The following is an 18,708-nucleotide window of genomic DNA, read 5'->3' as shown; positions in this document are numbered from 1 at the left end:
ATATATATATATATATATATATATATTAGGGCTGGTAATCGTGTTAATTAGATTAATTAATTACGGTGAAAAATAACGCGTTAAAATTATTAACGCATTTAACGCACTTGCCTCGTCCCAGACCTACGTGGGTCATCTGACATTTCATACAGTTGATTGATTACAGATATGATGCAGGGCAACAACTCACTGCATGATGGAGCCTAGAGAACGTAGTTAAAATGTCCCTAAAATTCAAGATATGGGGCAAAAATGCCCCTGTTTGAGTTTTTGTCTCATATTTACATCATATAGCCTAGTTAAGCAATATCACACGAGCAATAAGTGCAATATCACACGAGTGCAAATGTGATACTGATCTTATACAACAGTTCAATAAATAAGAAGTTAATATTGTGTTATTTTAGACACAGTGTTGTCTGTTTTGCTCAATTTTGCCAAGGAAAATGTAAAGACAATGCAGAACTGTTCGTCTCCGAGCAACACGCAGCTGCATTTCATTTCTTAATGCACATTTTGAACGAACTGGGTGAATCATTAGGCGCGTTGGATCTGAAGCGGTGCTGCACAGATCGATCGGTGTACAACATCAAAATCCCGCAAGAGCGATTCAAAAGCATGCAGAGTCGTCTGCTCTCTAATCGCTCTTGCGGTACTTTGATGTCATACACCGAACGATCTGATGGTGATGATCCGCTTCAAGTCGAACAAGCCTAATAATTCAATGGACCATTCATAAAGAGAACCATTTACTTCACTCCTGAATGAATCAGACATTTGAACGAATCAAATGAATGAATAAATGACTCAATGACTTAATCATTAAGACATTTACCACCAGCTACTGGCAGTTTTAGTTTTTTTTTTCAGTATCATTTCATTAAATAAATAATATTTCCATAGTAATAATAATAATAATAAATTATTAAAAGTAGTTCACCCACCCAAAAATGTTGTCATCATTTACTCACCCTCATGGTCCAAAAGAGTATATGTTATACATTTTATGTTGAATCAAACAAAATATTTCTTTCCAAAGCTACTTTGTGTAATGTCTGTTTGATGCTTTACACAACCATGACTTTTCATGGCATATTTGATGTGTAATTAATTTGAGATTAATTATATTAATTAATTGCCACATCATGTAATTAATTAGATAAAAAATGTAATCACTTACCAGCCCTATATATACAGTATATATAATGTCAAATATTTATACATCAGACATATATATACATATATATATTCATATAGAAATTATTTATTTATTTATTTTCCCCCAAAGTTGGTGGCATCTGATGGCGTTCAACAGAGCAGACCCGTGATGGTGGACATCCTGGTCATCGATGCGAATGACAACACGCCCACTTTCAGTCTGGTGTCCTACAGTGTGGAGATCTTCACTAATATGCTACCCGGAGAGACCGTCCTGCAGGTGAGGACACAGCACTACAGCTCAGAAACACTCACTTTGCTTATGAGAAGCCATTTATGAATAATTTATTCATAGTGGAGTGTTTGTTGAGAACTCTAAATGTGATTTGGAGTGTGAAATGAACTCGGCACTATGTTTGTTTCATTATTAACTTAAGATTGTAGTCAAATTATTTAATGTGACTCAACAGCGTCTGGATTTTTTTTCTGAAGAAATAAGTGGAAAATGAAGCAAACAGTCATTCAGCTAAATGAACATAAAGTATAGCAGGCAATTAAGCAACTTTTTTAAAAAGGAACCAGATCATATCTGTCCATCTTCATTTCAGGCTGCAAAGCAACGAAATGTGATTATTGATTATTTAATTATATAGAATATGTATTTAATAGAATATTTTATGTAATATAATAATTTTTTAGTCATTGCTTGTAGTTTTTGTTTCTAGTTAATTTTGTATTGTTGTTCTAAACAATTTCATTGATTTGAAATTGCTATTTGTGTGTGCATTCTCTTTAAAATCAGTTAACCTAAAGATTATTAAATACCAAAATATATTCAAATCCGAGTACATTATAACAGCACTTTTTGGAAGAGTAATACCAAACTGTTGTGACATACAGATAATGAAGATCAGTGTGAAATAGAAGAAAGTGGCTTAAAATAATAATGTCTCTGTTTCTTCTGTCAGCTGACGGCTCAGGACGCTGACGCTGGTTTAAACGGCCTCATCACATACATCATCCTGGCTGGAGATCAAGGCGATTTCATCATCAACAACCGCACAGGACGAATCACGTTAGCACCAGGGGTCACGCTGAGCGTCGGCCGTTCCTACGCACTGACCGTCAGAGCGTCAGACAATGCTCCCGACCCCGAGAGGAGGTCAGATGTGACTGCATTACATCAGTTATATCTCTGTTTTGTCGGCTTGTGTCTTTGGTCTTTTATTTTCTTTGTTACTCTGCATATAGGAGCTCCATAACTACGGTCTATATAGAGGTTCTGCCACCCAACAATCAGAGTCCACCACGATTCCCCATACAGACCTACAACCTGGAGATCAGTGAGGCCATGAGGATAGGAGCCATACTGTTAAATCTGCAGGTACACACATAGTTTTGACTTGGAATGGAATATTAGCCTACTGCTTACTGCACACTGCACAGTATACTGTACACTAAAAACTACCTACTAAACACACACACACACACACACATATATAGTTTTTAGTGTGTGTTATATTAATATTATATTTCATTTAAATTTAAAATTTATATTTATTTTAATAATATATTTAGTATTTTATATATTTTAATATTTTTAGCTATGGTTTCTATTTTTTTTATCATTATTATTGTTTTAAATTTAACTGACTTTTCATTTTGTGTGCAATCTCTATTAAATTATTTGCAGAAATCCTTATCCAGTAATCACGGATGACTGAAAAAGTCTTGAAAATGCATGGGTCAATAGGTGTTGGAAGCCTGGTCTTAAGCCTTTGCAGTCTGATCAAATTATGAGCCAAAAAAAGATGTTGGCAGATACACTGGAAATAGAAGGTCAAGCTGAATGCATTGCATTGTGGGATGCAGTATCCAACGCAGTACGGCCTTTTGTATACTGCACATTTTGATAAATGTAGTAGGTCATCTGGGTATTCTGTGCATGCAGAAAATTAGCATACTACTGAATGCACAGTAAAGATACTGCTGAAGTAGTAGTATGTTGTAAGCCATTCCAATGTGATCTCATTAGAATTTGTATGTATTTTACGTAAAATGTGGATCTACAAAACGTACATTTACTTACGTTTGCACAGACACTAAAACATAAAAATACTGACATATTTACAGCATTTAAACGTTCAATATTGATGACACCTAAAATATAAATTATGTACATATGAACAACTTTACAGATTTAAAAATTAATCCTTATGAATATTGAAATCACGGCACTAACATTTTATTATTGTATTCAGTTGTCATATCAATGGCATTATGTTTTCAATTGCATTATTAAATGAAGTTTACTCATTTACATAATATGAAATGATAACATTTCATTCTGTTCTGTGTGATTTCTGTTCATTCTGTTAATGTTCAACAAGACTACACTTTAAACCCTTTAAATGAATAATATTTCTGCAATCGTTTAACCATTATTTATCATGTAAAATTTACTTTGTTTGCCATGCTAAGGAGAAGAAGAATTGGACTGTTGCCCAGTGGTCCCAAGTCCTCTTTTCAGATGAGAGCAAGTTTTGTATTTCGTTTGGAAACCAAGGTCCTAGAGTCTGGAGGAAGGGTGGAGAAGCTCATAGCCCAAGTTGCTTGAAGTCCAGTGTTAAGTTTCCACAGTCTGTGATGATTTGGGGTGCAATGTCATCTGCTGGTGTTGGTCCATTGTGTTTTTTGAAAACCAACGTCACTGCACCCGTTTACCAAGAAATTATGGAGCACTTCATGCTTCCTTCTGCTGTCCAGCTTTTCGAAGATGCTGATTTCATTTTCCAGCAGGATTTGACACCTGCCCACACTGCCAAAAGCACCAAAAGTTGGTTAAATGACCATGGTGTTGGTGTGCTTGACTGGCCAGCAAACTCACCAGACCTGAACCCCATAGAGAATCTATGGGGTATTGTCAAGAGGAAAATGAGAAACAAGAGACCAAAAAATGCAGATGAGCTGAAGGCCACTGTCAAAGAAACCTGGGCGTCCATACCACCTCAGCAGTGCCACAAACTGATCACCTCCATGCCACACCGAATTGAGGCAGTAATTAAAGCAAAAGGAGCCCCTACCAAGTATTGAGTACATGTACAGTAAATTAACATACTTTCTAGAAGGCCAACAATTCACTAAAAATGTTTTTTTTTTTTTATTGGTCTTATGAAGTATTCTAATTTGTTGAGATAGTGAATTGGTGGGTTTTTGTTAAATGTGAGCCAAAATCATCACAATTAAAAGAACCAAAGACTTAAACTACTTCAGTCTGTGTGCATTGAATTTATTTAATACATGAGTTTCACAATTTGAGTTGAATTACTGAAATAAATGAACTTTTCCACGACATTCTAATTTATTGAGATGCACCTGTAAATGTGGGATATTCATATTGAATTTTATTATATTATTAATGTAACCATGTATTAAAGGAGTAATGGAATATAATTACAGTATTTTTTGTGATTAAGTGGTAGCATTTGTTAATTTATACTAAATGTATTTAGACTACTGTTTTTCATGCAAAAACTTAGAAACCATATCGCTACATTTTTACCATGGTGTTGAGGTACTATCTGTGTGGTTTACTGTGCTTATCATGATCCAAATATATGCTACTATAGAAAACCAATGATTAATTTTAATAAAAGAATACTTAAATTTTATCATATAAAAATTAGGTTTTTACCATTTTTACAGATGTTACTGTTTTTGTTAATGAACATAAATTTACATCTGCATCCTAACTCAAGCTACTACTACTGTCAACTCAAGCTACTGTCAAATGTGCATTTCTAAGAGACAACAAATGTAATATTAATATTGCGGCCTGCACTGCAAACTGTGCTGAGGATATGCATCATCAAAAAGTCAGGAACACAAACCTGTTTCATGATTTGAAACAATATACCTTAATTATAATTTTGTAATTAAAATAGTATATGATTTTAGACAACTCTGGTGCACAGACAGATTGAGCTGTCAAACTTAGAAAACAGCATAATCAATAACCGCAGATATCCTGTAAAATCTAGCAAAGGTGTAGGGTTTTAAATTTATATATGTTGTAAAATGTCACTGATTCTACATTTGTTCATCATGCCCTTCAATCAGACTTGGCCTTTGCATTGTTATCCTGCAATTGATTTTGTTACATTGATTTTATTTTTCACCAGCCAGTACTTGTCTGAACTACTAGTATAAATTAAGTGTGAACTGGTGTATTTTCACAGGCTACAGACCGTGAGCTGGATCCGATCACCTATCAGATAGCAAGCGGTGACCCACAGCAGGTTTTCAACCTTTCACGAACGTAAGTTTTCATTAATAAACAAAATTAATCAATTAAGTATATACAGATCCTATAAAACTACATTTCCACTAAAAGTGTAACACACCGACTCTGTATTGCATTCAGAATATTCCCTTTATTTGCGCATTCTGACCAGCCCAACACAGCAACACTGACTCATCCAATTGAGTTTAGGGACGGGAATATCTAGTTCATATATTGCATATTGTCTATACAAAAGAAGAAGTTACAGGTCTGTGAGAGCCAGAAATCTTGCTTGTTTGTAGGTGACCAAATACTTATTTTACCGAGGAATTTACCAATTCATTCTTTAAAAATCCTACAATGTGATTTTCTGGATTTTTTTTTTCTCATTTTGTCTCTCATAGTTGAGGTATACCTATGATGAAAATTACAGGCCTCTCTCATCTTTTTAAGTGGGAGAACGTGCACAATTGGTGGCTGACTAAATACTTTTTTGCCCCACTGTACATTTGTGTCTCTCTGCATGAGAATCCCTCATTGGAGGCATGAAGACGAGACAAATCACAAACAAGCTTACAGTGTGAACATTTCTGATGGTGGGAGAGATTGTGTGAGAAATTGAAAGGCTTTATCTAATTGTAACATCATATAGTTGGTTTATTAATGACACTTAAAGGCGTCATATGATGTTGCTAAAAAGAACATTATTTTGTGTATTTGGTGTAACGAAATGTGTTTATGCGGTTTAAGGTTAAAAAAACACATTATTTTCCAAATACTGTACATTATTGTTTCTCCTCTATGCCCGCCTTTCTGAAACGCGTAGATTTTTACAAAGCTCATCGGTCTGAAAAGCAAGGTGTGCTGTGATTGGCCAGCTATCTAGCACGTTATGATTGGCCGAATACCTCAAGCATGTGATGGAAATGTTACACCCCTTACCATACTGTGATGATGCCCTGTCAGGCCGGAACGATGATTCAAAAACATGAAAACCCATTATAAACGAGGCATTCGTTGCATCCAGTGGGGACATAATTATGAATTATAATGACTTATACTGTCTTTTTACGTGTTGCGTTGCATCTCGCCGCGTAAACATAAAACCATGTCTGCATTTGTGATCAGAGAAATTACAAACAACAAGCCCTACTCTACACTGCTCAAAAACCTTGCTTTAAATATAAAAATGACAAGATTAAAAAAAAATGTCAAAAAGCATGTTAGAAGTGTCATAAAAATATCCTGTATTATTCATATAAAAAATATCCTGTATGATTCATAACTCTGAATATCTGCAATAGCTTTATATATGGAACATATATTGTGCACTGAAAATAGTGCCCTCAAATCTAATTTGTGCAATTTGAAAATTAGCATATTCAAATTTGGTGCATTATGATTGGGTTATGAGACCCAATGAAGTTTGACATCACTGATGTGACTCATCTTGGAGTATGTATAGTATATGTTTCACCATTCATTGTGTTTGAAGAAAAGAATCATAGAGGTTTTGAAACAACAAAGAGGAGTGAATGACTGAATAAAGTTTGGTTAAAATGCTCATTTAATTTAGATTACGAGATTAATCACTGTCCTCAATATAAAAATAGACAATTGTAAAGGCATAATTAAGAAAAAAATCAATACTATAATATGTACAGTGAGGGTCTTTGCTTATATTGATCAAGGCAGTAGTTGGTTTCTGAGGGTATGCAGCTGAAACAATTATTTCATTAATTTTTTTTCTACGTCCCTTCCCAGTTTGTCTCTGTGTACTTTTTTTTATATGGCAGAAAATAAAGCTTAAAAGAATTATGAGATGAAAATATTTAGACTGAGGCAAGCAGTTAAATAAGAAATTTAATTAACATGTTTTGTGTCTGTTCAGTATAGGTCTTCTGCTGCTGGCCAAACCTCTGGACAGAGAGACCATCGACCAGTATCGCCTCATCGTCACGGCATCTGACGGCCACCCAGGAGGGGTGAGACTGCACCCATCCCACAATATCAGCACTATAACACTGACTGATGGCCGCTCTGATTCAAACGTCTGATCTCTTCACACCCTCTTTTCATATCTTTCATATAATAGGTTTTATGGCACATATTCATGTTGCTTTAAATGCATACAGTGTCTACACAAAAGTGCAAAGTAGCTACACAAACATAGCTGGAAAACTGTATTTCTATATCATTTGGTATTAATTAATTTATTCCTTTTGCATAGTCATTACTGCCAAAAACTCCTCAGGGATGTTCTGTAATGAGACTCAGTGCACATTCTGTTTAAACACATTCACCTTTTTTAAAAGAACATTCACTTGTATTATCAGCTTAGCTTCTCTAATGAAAGAATTTTAGCAAACAGAAACGCTGGAGTGCTAAATGACTGCATGAAGCTCATTTATCAAACACAGCCTGATATCTGTAGAGCTGATGAGGAGGGAGTTTTCAAGAAAGACAGGCATGTAAAAAGCATTTTGAGACAGAAGGACGTGCCTTACTCTTTCCCTGCACAACATGACTGGGCAAAATGACTTTCATCTTGTCTAACAAGTCCATTAAATCATTTCCATTCCAGATCATGGTCATGGAAAGTGCAAAGAGGTTAATTAATCAAAGTAATTTACCTGACCTTCACCTCTTAAAACATGATAATGATATCTAATGAAATATTCAGTGCAGCTTGAATTCAGTGAGCTAGTGCAACGTTTTTGAGATCAAACAGGCTTCAGTGGGGTTCAGCACATTAGTTTCGCACTTGTCTTTCAGTCAGTGTTTATGTGTGCGTATTTGATGGTGTTGATGCCTCTTGACAGAAATGTAAAGAAAAAGAAAAACATAATTTTGTAGTGCACCTGAACATGTTTTTGCCAAACAACAACTCCATATATGAATATATAATTCCCTTTCCAGAATTTTTTTTTTTTCTTTCCTTCCCTCGTTTTTTTTTTGGTGAATTAATTTTTCATGCACATCCCACTGGGATTTAAACTCTACATGCTGATCTTGACTGATCGGTTGAATTTATATTCATCACTGTGTGCTATTAAACTTTTAAGCCCCAGGAACTCAATTGCTTATGATTTAATTACATCTCTGTAAATGTGTTTCTGGAATAGAGTCAGAAACTAAATGGTGAATGGTATTCCTAGAGAAGTCATTTTCAATATTTAAAAAGGCAAAAAAAAGAAAGACTGACAGACAGCAGCAGGGTGAATGTCAGAATGAATAATGTGAAAGGTTCAGGGTTTGACAGCAAGTGCACACTGAACTCCAGGGTTCAGATCTGTCAGGGCTGTGCTTTTTATAGGTTTATAGGCACAAACAAACTAACAATTCCTCCCTAAATTTTCTGCAAAGACCTTCATCTTCATCCTTCATAATTACAGATTTATAAGATAGCAAAATCATTTTGTTTCAGGACCAACAAGAATGTTGATCCGGTAACTTGCCATTCTTATATATTTAATTCCTGTTGATATTGAATTAATCTGTATATATTTGTAGATTTCCACAGCCACTGTCAGCATTGTCATCACGGATGTTAATGACAACGACCCCACCTTCGACCTCACTCTTCCCAGAAATCTGACCGTGAGGGAGGAAGAGGCCAATGTGCTCGTGGGTCAAGTCAGGGTAAGTTCCATGACAAAATAAGTAAAGTATCTTTAGTTTTGGTGAGATTTTTAGCTTCTGAGGGTCCCGTGAGGTTTACACCTGCCGCCCCTTTAACTGTCGTGCCGCACAGATCTTCAGACATCACTTTCTATTGTTCCCTAATTAAGTCATGGTAAATTAGAGTCATTAGTCACCTTACAGTCAGTCCCTTATGACTGCTTCTGTTCCGCCCTGCCAAGTGGTTAGATTTTTAATTAGCGTGTTTGATTAATCATGCTTTGGTTGGTAAGAAAGATAATCAATGAAAGATGCGTTAAGCTTTCATTCACAATGCCGTGTTGTCATTATGAGGCTCTTTACCGCTCATTTGTTGTTCTGTGATGTCTTGATCACTGAGTTTGGTGTCAATGTGATTGACAGGAGTGAGGTGACCCAACGGTGCCTTCATGCTTGAGTAAAATTGTGATTTAAATAATTTAGTGCATGCTGACCTCATATGACATGAGATTGTTTTCATGAAGTAACTACTAAACAACGAAAAATTTGTTTCTTGGACATTGCTCAAGATGCATCCCTCCCTATGAGCTGTTCTCTCTCTTTCCATCATCTTTCTTTTTATTTCATCATCCTCTCATGTTCTGTGTTGTCTGCCATGTTCACAACATCAGGTGCTCACCAAACTTTGAGGCCTCACTCTCAAATTCACACACAGATCCCTGTGGAGATCAAAACCACCTGGATTCTTATTGTGCTGTGACAACAAACAAGCATACACATACAAACACTTCACACATCACAAATGCACATCAGTGTGTTTCCGCTCTACAGACACTTACAGCCATGTTGTTTGCCACAGGCTAACGTGTCCAAAAGCCTTAAGATACTATTCACACTGAGAGCTTCAAACAAGGCTTCAATAAAACAATTAGCTTTGAAGACATGTTCACTCTGGGGACAATTTTATTTTGCCAACAAATCAAGGTTTTTGTTATATATATATATATATATATACAGTGGGTACGGAAAGTATTCAGACCCCCTTAAATTTTTCACTCTTTGTTATATTGCAGCCATTTGCTAAAATCATTTAAGTTAATTTTTTTCCTCATTAATGTACACACAGCACCCCATATTGACAGAAAAACACAGAATTGTTGACGTGTGTGTGTGTGTGTGTGTGTGTGTGTGTGTGTGTGTGTGTGTGTGTTTTTTTTTTATAATTATATATATATATTATATAAATAAATAAATACATTGCCTGTATATGGTCTAAATGTACTTTTAAAAATGATCTAGTGAAGGCAAAAAGTGTCAAAAAAATTCACCAAAAATTGGTGAAATGTTTCCTGATACTGAATAGCAGTCAACAGTGACGTTAGGAAACAGGTTTTTAGTTACGTATTGTGAAGTGTTGTTTGTTTATTTATCACTCTGTTTACGTTTTCAATCCATTAGTTAATTATTGAGGCGAGCAGCTGGCATGTACGTGTGCTGTCAGGACGTTTGATGAGTGCTGCTGGTGAGAGGGCCGTGGGCAGCACTTTCATTCTTCAGCACTCGGATGTGGCTGTAATTTCTCAAGGCTCAGACATGCTCTTTTCATTTCACTTATTTCCATTCGCCCGCATTTGGATTTTGGCCCTTCATCCCCCTCATCTTCCTGTCCCTCCTCTTATCTCTCCCCCTCTCTTCTCATGGAGTCTGTTTCATTCATGTCGCTAACCCGGCTTGCTTGTCTAATAAGTTTATCCCCCCCAGTTATTCTTCCCATCTGCATCTGTAATTACTACAGAAAGGAATTATAGCAGGCACCTCTGAAGCCATTACAGCCGAGCACTGCTCCCATGCACACATACAAATGAGCTGCTGTAACCATGCAGGAATTAAGATTAGTTCAGCAAGTCTTTATTTCTTTGCCCTAAAGGACTGCCAGTGATTATTTAAATGTTATTTATTTGTTTGTTTATTTATTTATTTATCCATTGTAAAGGCTGCGCTGGATGCTTGGTAAAGGTGAAACCAAAATTGTATATCACGATTTGAATAATTTTATATCATAATTAGTGGTCGACCGACAAGTCGATGCAGTCAAAAACTTATATATATATATGTTAATATAATTTTAATTATATATTTATATTTAAGAAATTTGAAATAATTAGAAAAATAATTATACAAATAAATGTGTAAAATAAACATTACTTATACTTTAGATAACAACTTGATTCTGTAATCCTGTTACAGTATTTTTCACAAATAAATAAATATTTACAAATATATAAGTAAAAAGGAAGTAAACAATAACCAACAGGGCACTCAGTAATCTGAGAAGTTTGTGCGCATTGGGAATCATATTTTTTCAAATAAAGCCAAGGTAACACTCATTTGACATACAGCACAGAGTGAAAATGACATAAATATGACAGTGGGCATTTGAATAGAGCCCAGCATAGTTTGAAATCACGATTTTAAAGTTTGTCGATCGCGCATCTCCAGTGAAGCTGAACTCTCCTCCTGTCCGCATTCAATGTGCATGAACTGACTGTCACGCAGAGTAAACACAATCATGCAGGATACAAATTCACACTTCACAAGATCTCACAGCTGCATTCGACTAAGTAAGTGAAATTAAATGTTTATTGGACATTCAAAGATTTGTTTAAATTATATAAATGTGTATTTGCTAAATGCTGATGGTAAACGAGAAAGTATTATAATGTTTGCCTTTCTATTACTAATAATATAAAAGCAATCGTTATAATACTTTTCTGTATACCGTTTAATTCCTTTGTTTAACAGTTCTCTCTGATTATTAGACAGACTTCTATCCACATTAGACATAACTTTTAAACGGCGACAGCAAGCAGTGAAGAGGGAGAATGTGAGCGCCAGTGTTGCCAGATTGGATGGACGATTTCCAGCCCAAAAGCTCACAAAAACCCTGTCAAACTGTGAAAATAATGTGATGGGATATGTAAATCAAGGTTGATAAGGGCCATTTTTAACTCCTTAAAACAAAATAATGACAACAAAATAATATGAAATTTAACGTTAGATCAATTTCCCAGGTAAACGGATCAAATCGGGGTAAATAGCCTACATTAAAGAGAATTAGGCTACCGAACATGAATAAAATATGCAAGCAGACACTGTCAAAACGGCAATCAAGAAATTAACCAATACCCTCGAAACAACACATGCATCATTTTCAATGTCAGCAGTCTGAATAATCCAATTTAAATGCAAAAATTGCCCAATATAAGCGATAGGAAAAAGCAGCGTAATAAGCAGGTAGGCTATTTCACACTCGTTCATGCACACACCATGACAGTAAAAACTGTGTCATTCATTGATAGGATACATACTGAATTATAATCCGACAATTAAAAAAAAAATAACAACAATAATAATGCGCTTACCTCCGTGTCATTCTAAAAATTTACACAGAACTAGAGAAGCCTCTTGTTAAGTTCATATTGTAGAACATAATACAGAACTTTGCACAGTCAAAACTAATCAAGTCTAGCTGTTTTCAAGGATTTATAAATCTGGACCGTTTAAAATATAAAAGACAAGATCGCATAAACCGAGATATTTAATTTCGGTTTTGATTAATTCAAATTTGCTCTGATTTCGGAGTTGCAATGATAGAGCCTTCTTGTCATCTCACTCCACAATAATTCAGGTTTTGAGAGATGAGTCACTCTCCCACTCTTTAACTTATATTTAGGCATTGTGATTACTTGAAAATACAGTCATACTACGTTCAAAATAAGATACGTTATAACTTATCTTGCTAAAAGCTTGTCATTCATGAAGCATAACGTCTGTCTGCTGAGCCCTTGTGATAAGTGCGGCTGTTGACATTTACATCAGCACCAGCCTCTGCAGTGTGTGTGTGTGTGTGTGTTTAGTAACGTTGTGATGACTGCTTGGATGCAGTACATGCACACTTGGGCTTGTTTGTTAAACAATTAGCCTATGCAATTTACATGTTTGAAAACCGCCAAACTGACCCCAAACCAGCCCAAATTTTGTCCACCCGCCCAAGCCAATTTTTACTCGCACAATCAAATTCAAAACCGCCCAATTGAGCGGGAACCCGCCCAATCTGGCAACGCTGGTGACATAAGACATAAGAAATCCATTTATTTGTAGTAGCAACTATTTATAAGTAGCAATTATTTATAGGTAGTAGCAATTATTTAAAAGTAGCACCTTAACTTGATGGATGCAAATCAAAACAAAAGATGATTTAAATAACTAAAAAAATGTTGAACATACTATATTTAAAAAATCATGATCGTGAGTGCATGTCTCTGTTTTCAGGCCACCGATCCTGATGGCGGGCTCAACGGTCAGGTCCGATACCGTTTGCTCTCCTTTGTGTCTCTGTTCACCATAAACGCCACGGGCAGCATCTTCAGTGCGGTTCCGTTGGACCGAGAGACACGGAGCTGGTACGATCTGATCGTGGAGGCGTCAGATGGAGCAGTGGACCCCCGCAGGACCACCATCACACTGCTGGTGGAGGTGACAGACATCAATGACAACAGCCCTGTGTTTTCCCAGCCCATCTACACCGTCAACGTCCCAGAAAACACCCCCGCTGGAACCGTCATCCTGAGACTCAGTGTAAGTGCTTGGCTCATCCATAGCTCAGCGTTCTTGTTGTGTAGTTCTCTCATATCTGAATACTTCACAATTTTACGTTGCTGAGTGGCATAAGCTGTTGAGAAAGTTAAAGGTGAACTGCGAAATTTCTGCCTCCGTTTGACCTGGGCTTCTAACCTGACTTTCAGAAAGGAAGGAAAAGCAGATTGTCTGTGGGTGGGTGTGTGTTTATTTATGTGTCTGTCTATCTGTGTTGTGTCTGCTGGCCTGACAGTAACTGGCTGATTATGTGTGTTTAGTTTCCCCTGAGAGTGTGGGGGGAAAACGTCTCTGCATTTCCCTGTTTATTCCTGACAGGCGGCATATTTAACTAGATAAATATTGACACTCTTGACAGACCCAGTGTGAAAAGCAGGAGATGCTGTCTTGTGGTAAATGTGCCTCTAAACGATCACACTCTTGGGAGTTTTAGCAGAACGCCAACGTAACAACACAATCACCAATTAATTTTATATAAACTAGAGACAAATATGAGCAAAAAGTCTCAGAGGCGAACTCACTAAACTGTTACTCCACTTTAATGTGGAAAACTCTGTCTTATTTGGATATTATTTGCAGTCCAACTTTAAGGGATAGTTTAGCCAAACATGAAAATACTGTCATCATTTACTCAGCCTCATGTCATTCCAAATCTGTGTGACATTCTTCTGGTAAATATCAATGGGGTCCAGTGTTGCTTGAATTCCAGTCATGGTTGGTCTTTATACTTTTGTTTATGGTCTGAAAATGTCAAAAGGATAATAGTAAATAAATGTCTGGTTTCTAAAAATGAATTGGCAGAATACAAATGAAGTAAATAATTGAGTAACTCAAATATGTGTGTTGCATCAAAGCATTTAAATAAATTTCATGCAAGATGTGGCCACCTGTTTTTATATATTTGTAAAAAAAAAATACAGGTGACCTTGGAAAGCTTGGAATAATTTAGATCTCTTTTGCTCACCAGGGCTGCATTTATTTGTTCAAAAATACAGGGGAAAAAACAGTAATATTGTTAAATATTGTTACAATTTTAAATAATGGTTTTCTATTTTAAATATTTAAAATGTAATTTATTTCTGTGATAACAATGCTAATTTTCAGCATCATTACTCCAGTCTTCAGTGTCGCATGATCCTTCAAAATCATTCTAATATGCTGATTTGATGCTTAAAAAACATTTATTTTATCGTTATCAGTGTTGAAGACAGTTTTTGCTGCTAAATTTTTTGTGAAAAACGTGATACATTACCATTCAAAAGTCTGGGGTAAGTAACATTTAAATAAATAAATAAAAGTAACAAAGACGTTTATAATGTTATAAAATATTAAAAATTCTTTTGAACTTTTTTCATCACAAAATATGAATAAACACATGCATGCATACATATATACTGGTTTCCACAATAATTATTAAGCAGCAAAAAATAAGGTTGAGTATGTGTGTGTGGTTGGTGGATGAGGGGCAAATGAGTGACACTGTTTGAAGACAGTGATCTTGCTGCTTTATTTTTATCTCAGTGTGTCTGACACCTTCGGGTCCCTGCAGCACTGGCTGGTGTCAGAGCGCCGTGGGTCCTGGTGACAGGATCTGGTCAGGGGCTGATCAGCTAATCAGATTCCCTGGGCTGCTTCTCTCTGGGGGTCTCGAGCTTTATTTATATACTTCTAAAACCTTCAAGATCAGTGTGGAATTTAATTCCTTGTGCCTCCCACATCAAAGAAAGACACCTGAAAGGTTCCCACACCCACAGAGACACAGAGCTGCTCAGAGCGCCTCTCCTCTGCTGTGCTGTGCTGTGCTTTCTAGGCCTGTCACGATAACAACTTTTTGTTGTGCGATATATTGCCCCAGAAATAATTGCGATAAACAATATTTTTGTCATTTTAAAGACCATTTTATGCCACTGAATATATAATCATAATGTAACAGCATAATAATGCAAGAAGGCCTACACACTTCCAAATGACAACAAACTTTTAATTTGAGAATATTTAGATAATGGAAAATAAGTATCAAAATATTAGATACCATAAAAAACTTGAATAAATAAACATTTTCTAACAATAAGTGCAAAGTAACAAGTACAAAAAAAGAAAAATGCGCTTTTATGGAGATTTTTCCATCTACTGATTTTTCCCTGACCTTCTTTTCTCTGTAAATTAAGGATGCACACTATTCCTGAAAAACACAATCACTATCCCTAAACAAGGCCATATCTTCAGATGAAACTTTTGTAGAAGCATTTTTAAAATTTGAACTAGCACCTCATAACTACACACGTTATGTACAAGAAGCTGCAAAAGACACAGGCACAAGTGGAATGTAAAAAACACGGTGACATTAATTTTTGAGTATATATGGCTGTAGTGACTCAGCTCATGGGAAATATGAATAATTAACCATAACTAGTTATAATTAATTATGAATATATTAGATCCGCTGTAGATATTTAGCTGACCTCTCAGGGTCAACTGTCTTGTCAATTCTAAGAACGTTAATTTCCTGGTTATAGGATTACATATAGTGAAAGGATGACAGGAGTGTGTTTCGATTATAAGCCTGAATCACAGTATACAATTTCAAAGACAAAATACACAATGACAATAATATACCCAATGACCTGAAGGATCATGTGTGTTCATTCAAAGAAAGGTTTTCCTATTAATTAATTAGCAAAGAAAAGTCCTTCCCTTGTGGATTTTCCTTATGGGCAAGGAAGCTATTTTCTTCACCTAAATTCCAGGAGGTCGTAAATGTATCGGATGTCAGCATTGCTATGGAACCAGGGGCCTGTTCAGCTTCCTGGGGTGTTACAGAGTATTTGTTAAATCTAGCTAACAAAATATATATTGTGTGTTTGAGTGGTCCAGACGCTACAGGCGATATATTGCGTCACCAAAAATTATTGATGTCATGTACATATATTGCGCGATAAGTCGATATATTGATTATTGCTACAGGCCTAGTGCTGTCCGTTAGCTTTCAGCTTCAGATACACACACATGTGGAACGCAACTATGAATCTATGTGTGCTTAACATGGGCAGTGGCCCCAAAATATATCTGGACAGCTGAGGCACACTTAGAAATGTATAAATGTCATTGCATTATATTGGATAACAACATATCAAAACAAGTGGCATTTATTTTTAAGAAGGATAACGCAAGCACACTTTACATGTAAAACATTTCACACAATGATGTTGAAAAGTCTAAATGTATTTAGAAAAATACTAAGTAAAAGTTAATTCTGAGAAAATGTCCGCTATAGTTTGGACTTGATATTTTGTCATCTAATACAATGGCATTCATACATCTGTATATCTCGGAGAGAATGCATGCTGCTCTTCTGCTATGATATTTATGGTTTGTTGAGTTGATTTAATGCTCAACAAACTGTGAAATCAAACAAAATGCAATGCGATCAATGAAATCAAAATTGGCCCGTTTTTACTTGCTTAATTCATGTTCTTTGTCTAATTGTGCACAATTCGTCAGTGCACATTATTGCAATAGTAATCTATAGTAAAAAAAGATACATGTCCATACACTGAAATTACAGCTTTTGGTTTTGGATGTGCATTTCTGTATTGTTTGTATGTATGTATGTATTTATTTATTTATCTATTTATTTGATTAAGCCTTGAATTCCAACAATAATGCAACTTTACAGAGGAGTTCATTCAGTGTGGATTTAATGAGAATGATTATGATGCAGCCAACTTGTGAAACAATGTAGCCAGCAGAAGAACAAACTAGTGAACAAATCTTTTTAGCATCACTGCCATGGATTAAAATTCCTACCACTAGTAGTAGTAATGGGCTCCCCATATTTCTGGGATTGAACCATATATGATCTTAAAAATGAGGATTACAAAAGAAAAGTTGATTAAGTTAACTTAAAATTATATTGATATATCTTTAATATGTCTTGAGTCTGTTCTATGCTATTGTTTTGATGGAGGGAAACAAGATATGTGTCAGACATAGAGAAAGAAAAAGTATCAGCTGAGTGCAAAGTGACCCACATTTGGTTTTTGACCATTCTAAATGTGTACAATTAAACAATTTACTCCAGGAGCCATATTGAGATTTCAATATCGCTGGAATGGTACCAGATAGATCCTTAAAAATGAAGATACCAAAAGAAATATTTGTTAAAACCCCAAATCTATTTTGCCATTAAGATATCTGTAATATTTCTTGAGTTACAGGCCTGCAAACTTTGGAGAAAAACAATTGAAAAGTGCTATTTCCCATTTTTGAATGGTCACCGTTAGCATACAATGCAACAAAGATTGCTAAAGTCAACAGATTTTACTGACAGATTTACCAATCTCTGTGTAAAAATTACATAATGATGCTGCCATCCTTCTGAAGTAATTTTTATTACCCCCTGTAATGTGGCTCTGAATCTCAGGGGAAACGTCTCCAGGTTACGTATGTAACCATGGTTCCCCTTCAGGAACTCGAGCTGCGTCTAAACGCTACAGGAACGCCTTCAGCATGACCACGCTCTGAATCATATGTGTAATCAGTCCAATGGATGAGCGAGACGTCACGGGCGGGGTGATGTAGCGACCAGGAAGCATAAAAGCACGTGCGATGAAACCGGCGTCAGCTTCAGGAGTGAAGCAAGCACCGGCAGGGATGCCGGAAGTATGGCCCTGAGACGCAGCATCTCATTCCCTTCGGGGAACCATGGTTACATACGTAACCTGGAGACGTTCCCGTTCAGGAACTCGAGCTGCGTCTAAACGCTACAGGAACGCCTTCAGCATGACCACGCTCTGAATCATATGTGTAATCAGTCCAATGGATGAGCGAGACGTCACGGGCGGGGTGATGTAGCGACCAGGAAGCATAAAAGCACGTGCGATGAAACCGGCGTCAGCTTCAGGAGTGAAGCAAGCACCGGCAGGGATGCCGGAAGTATGGCCCTGAGACGCAGCATCTCATTCCCTTCGGGGAACCATGGTTACATACGT

General features: G+C 36.2%; 1 protein-coding gene across 1 annotated transcript in view; it reads left to right on the top strand.

The window, feature by feature from the left end:
- The window catches only part of pcdh15a (protocadherin-related 15a), a 234,406-nt gene that overhangs the window by 140,396 nt on the left and 75,302 nt on the right, over window positions 1–18,708 (top strand). Inside the window, exons 14-20 of the mRNA XM_016273291.1 lie at window positions 1,289–1,438; window positions 2,127–2,320; window positions 2,410–2,542; window positions 5,397–5,476; window positions 7,332–7,425; window positions 8,954–9,082; window positions 13,394–13,699. Coding sequence (XP_016128777.1) covers window positions 1,289–1,438; window positions 2,127–2,320; window positions 2,410–2,542; window positions 5,397–5,476; window positions 7,332–7,425; window positions 8,954–9,082; window positions 13,394–13,699 — 1,086 coding nt within the window. The remainder of the gene's footprint in view (window positions 1–1,288; window positions 1,439–2,126; window positions 2,321–2,409; window positions 2,543–5,396; window positions 5,477–7,331; window positions 7,426–8,953; window positions 9,083–13,393; window positions 13,700–18,708) is intronic.

This window comes from Sinocyclocheilus grahami, unplaced genomic scaffold, assembly GCF_001515645.1.
Source record: "Sinocyclocheilus grahami isolate Dianchi unplaced genomic scaffold, SAMN03320097.WGS_v1.1 scaffold77.1, whole genome shotgun sequence".
Classification (NCBI taxonomy): Eukaryota; Metazoa; Chordata; class Actinopteri; order Cypriniformes; family Cyprinidae; genus Sinocyclocheilus; species Sinocyclocheilus grahami.
Note: the sequence above shows the minus strand (reverse complement) of the source record. Positions and strands in the feature narration are given on the sequence as shown.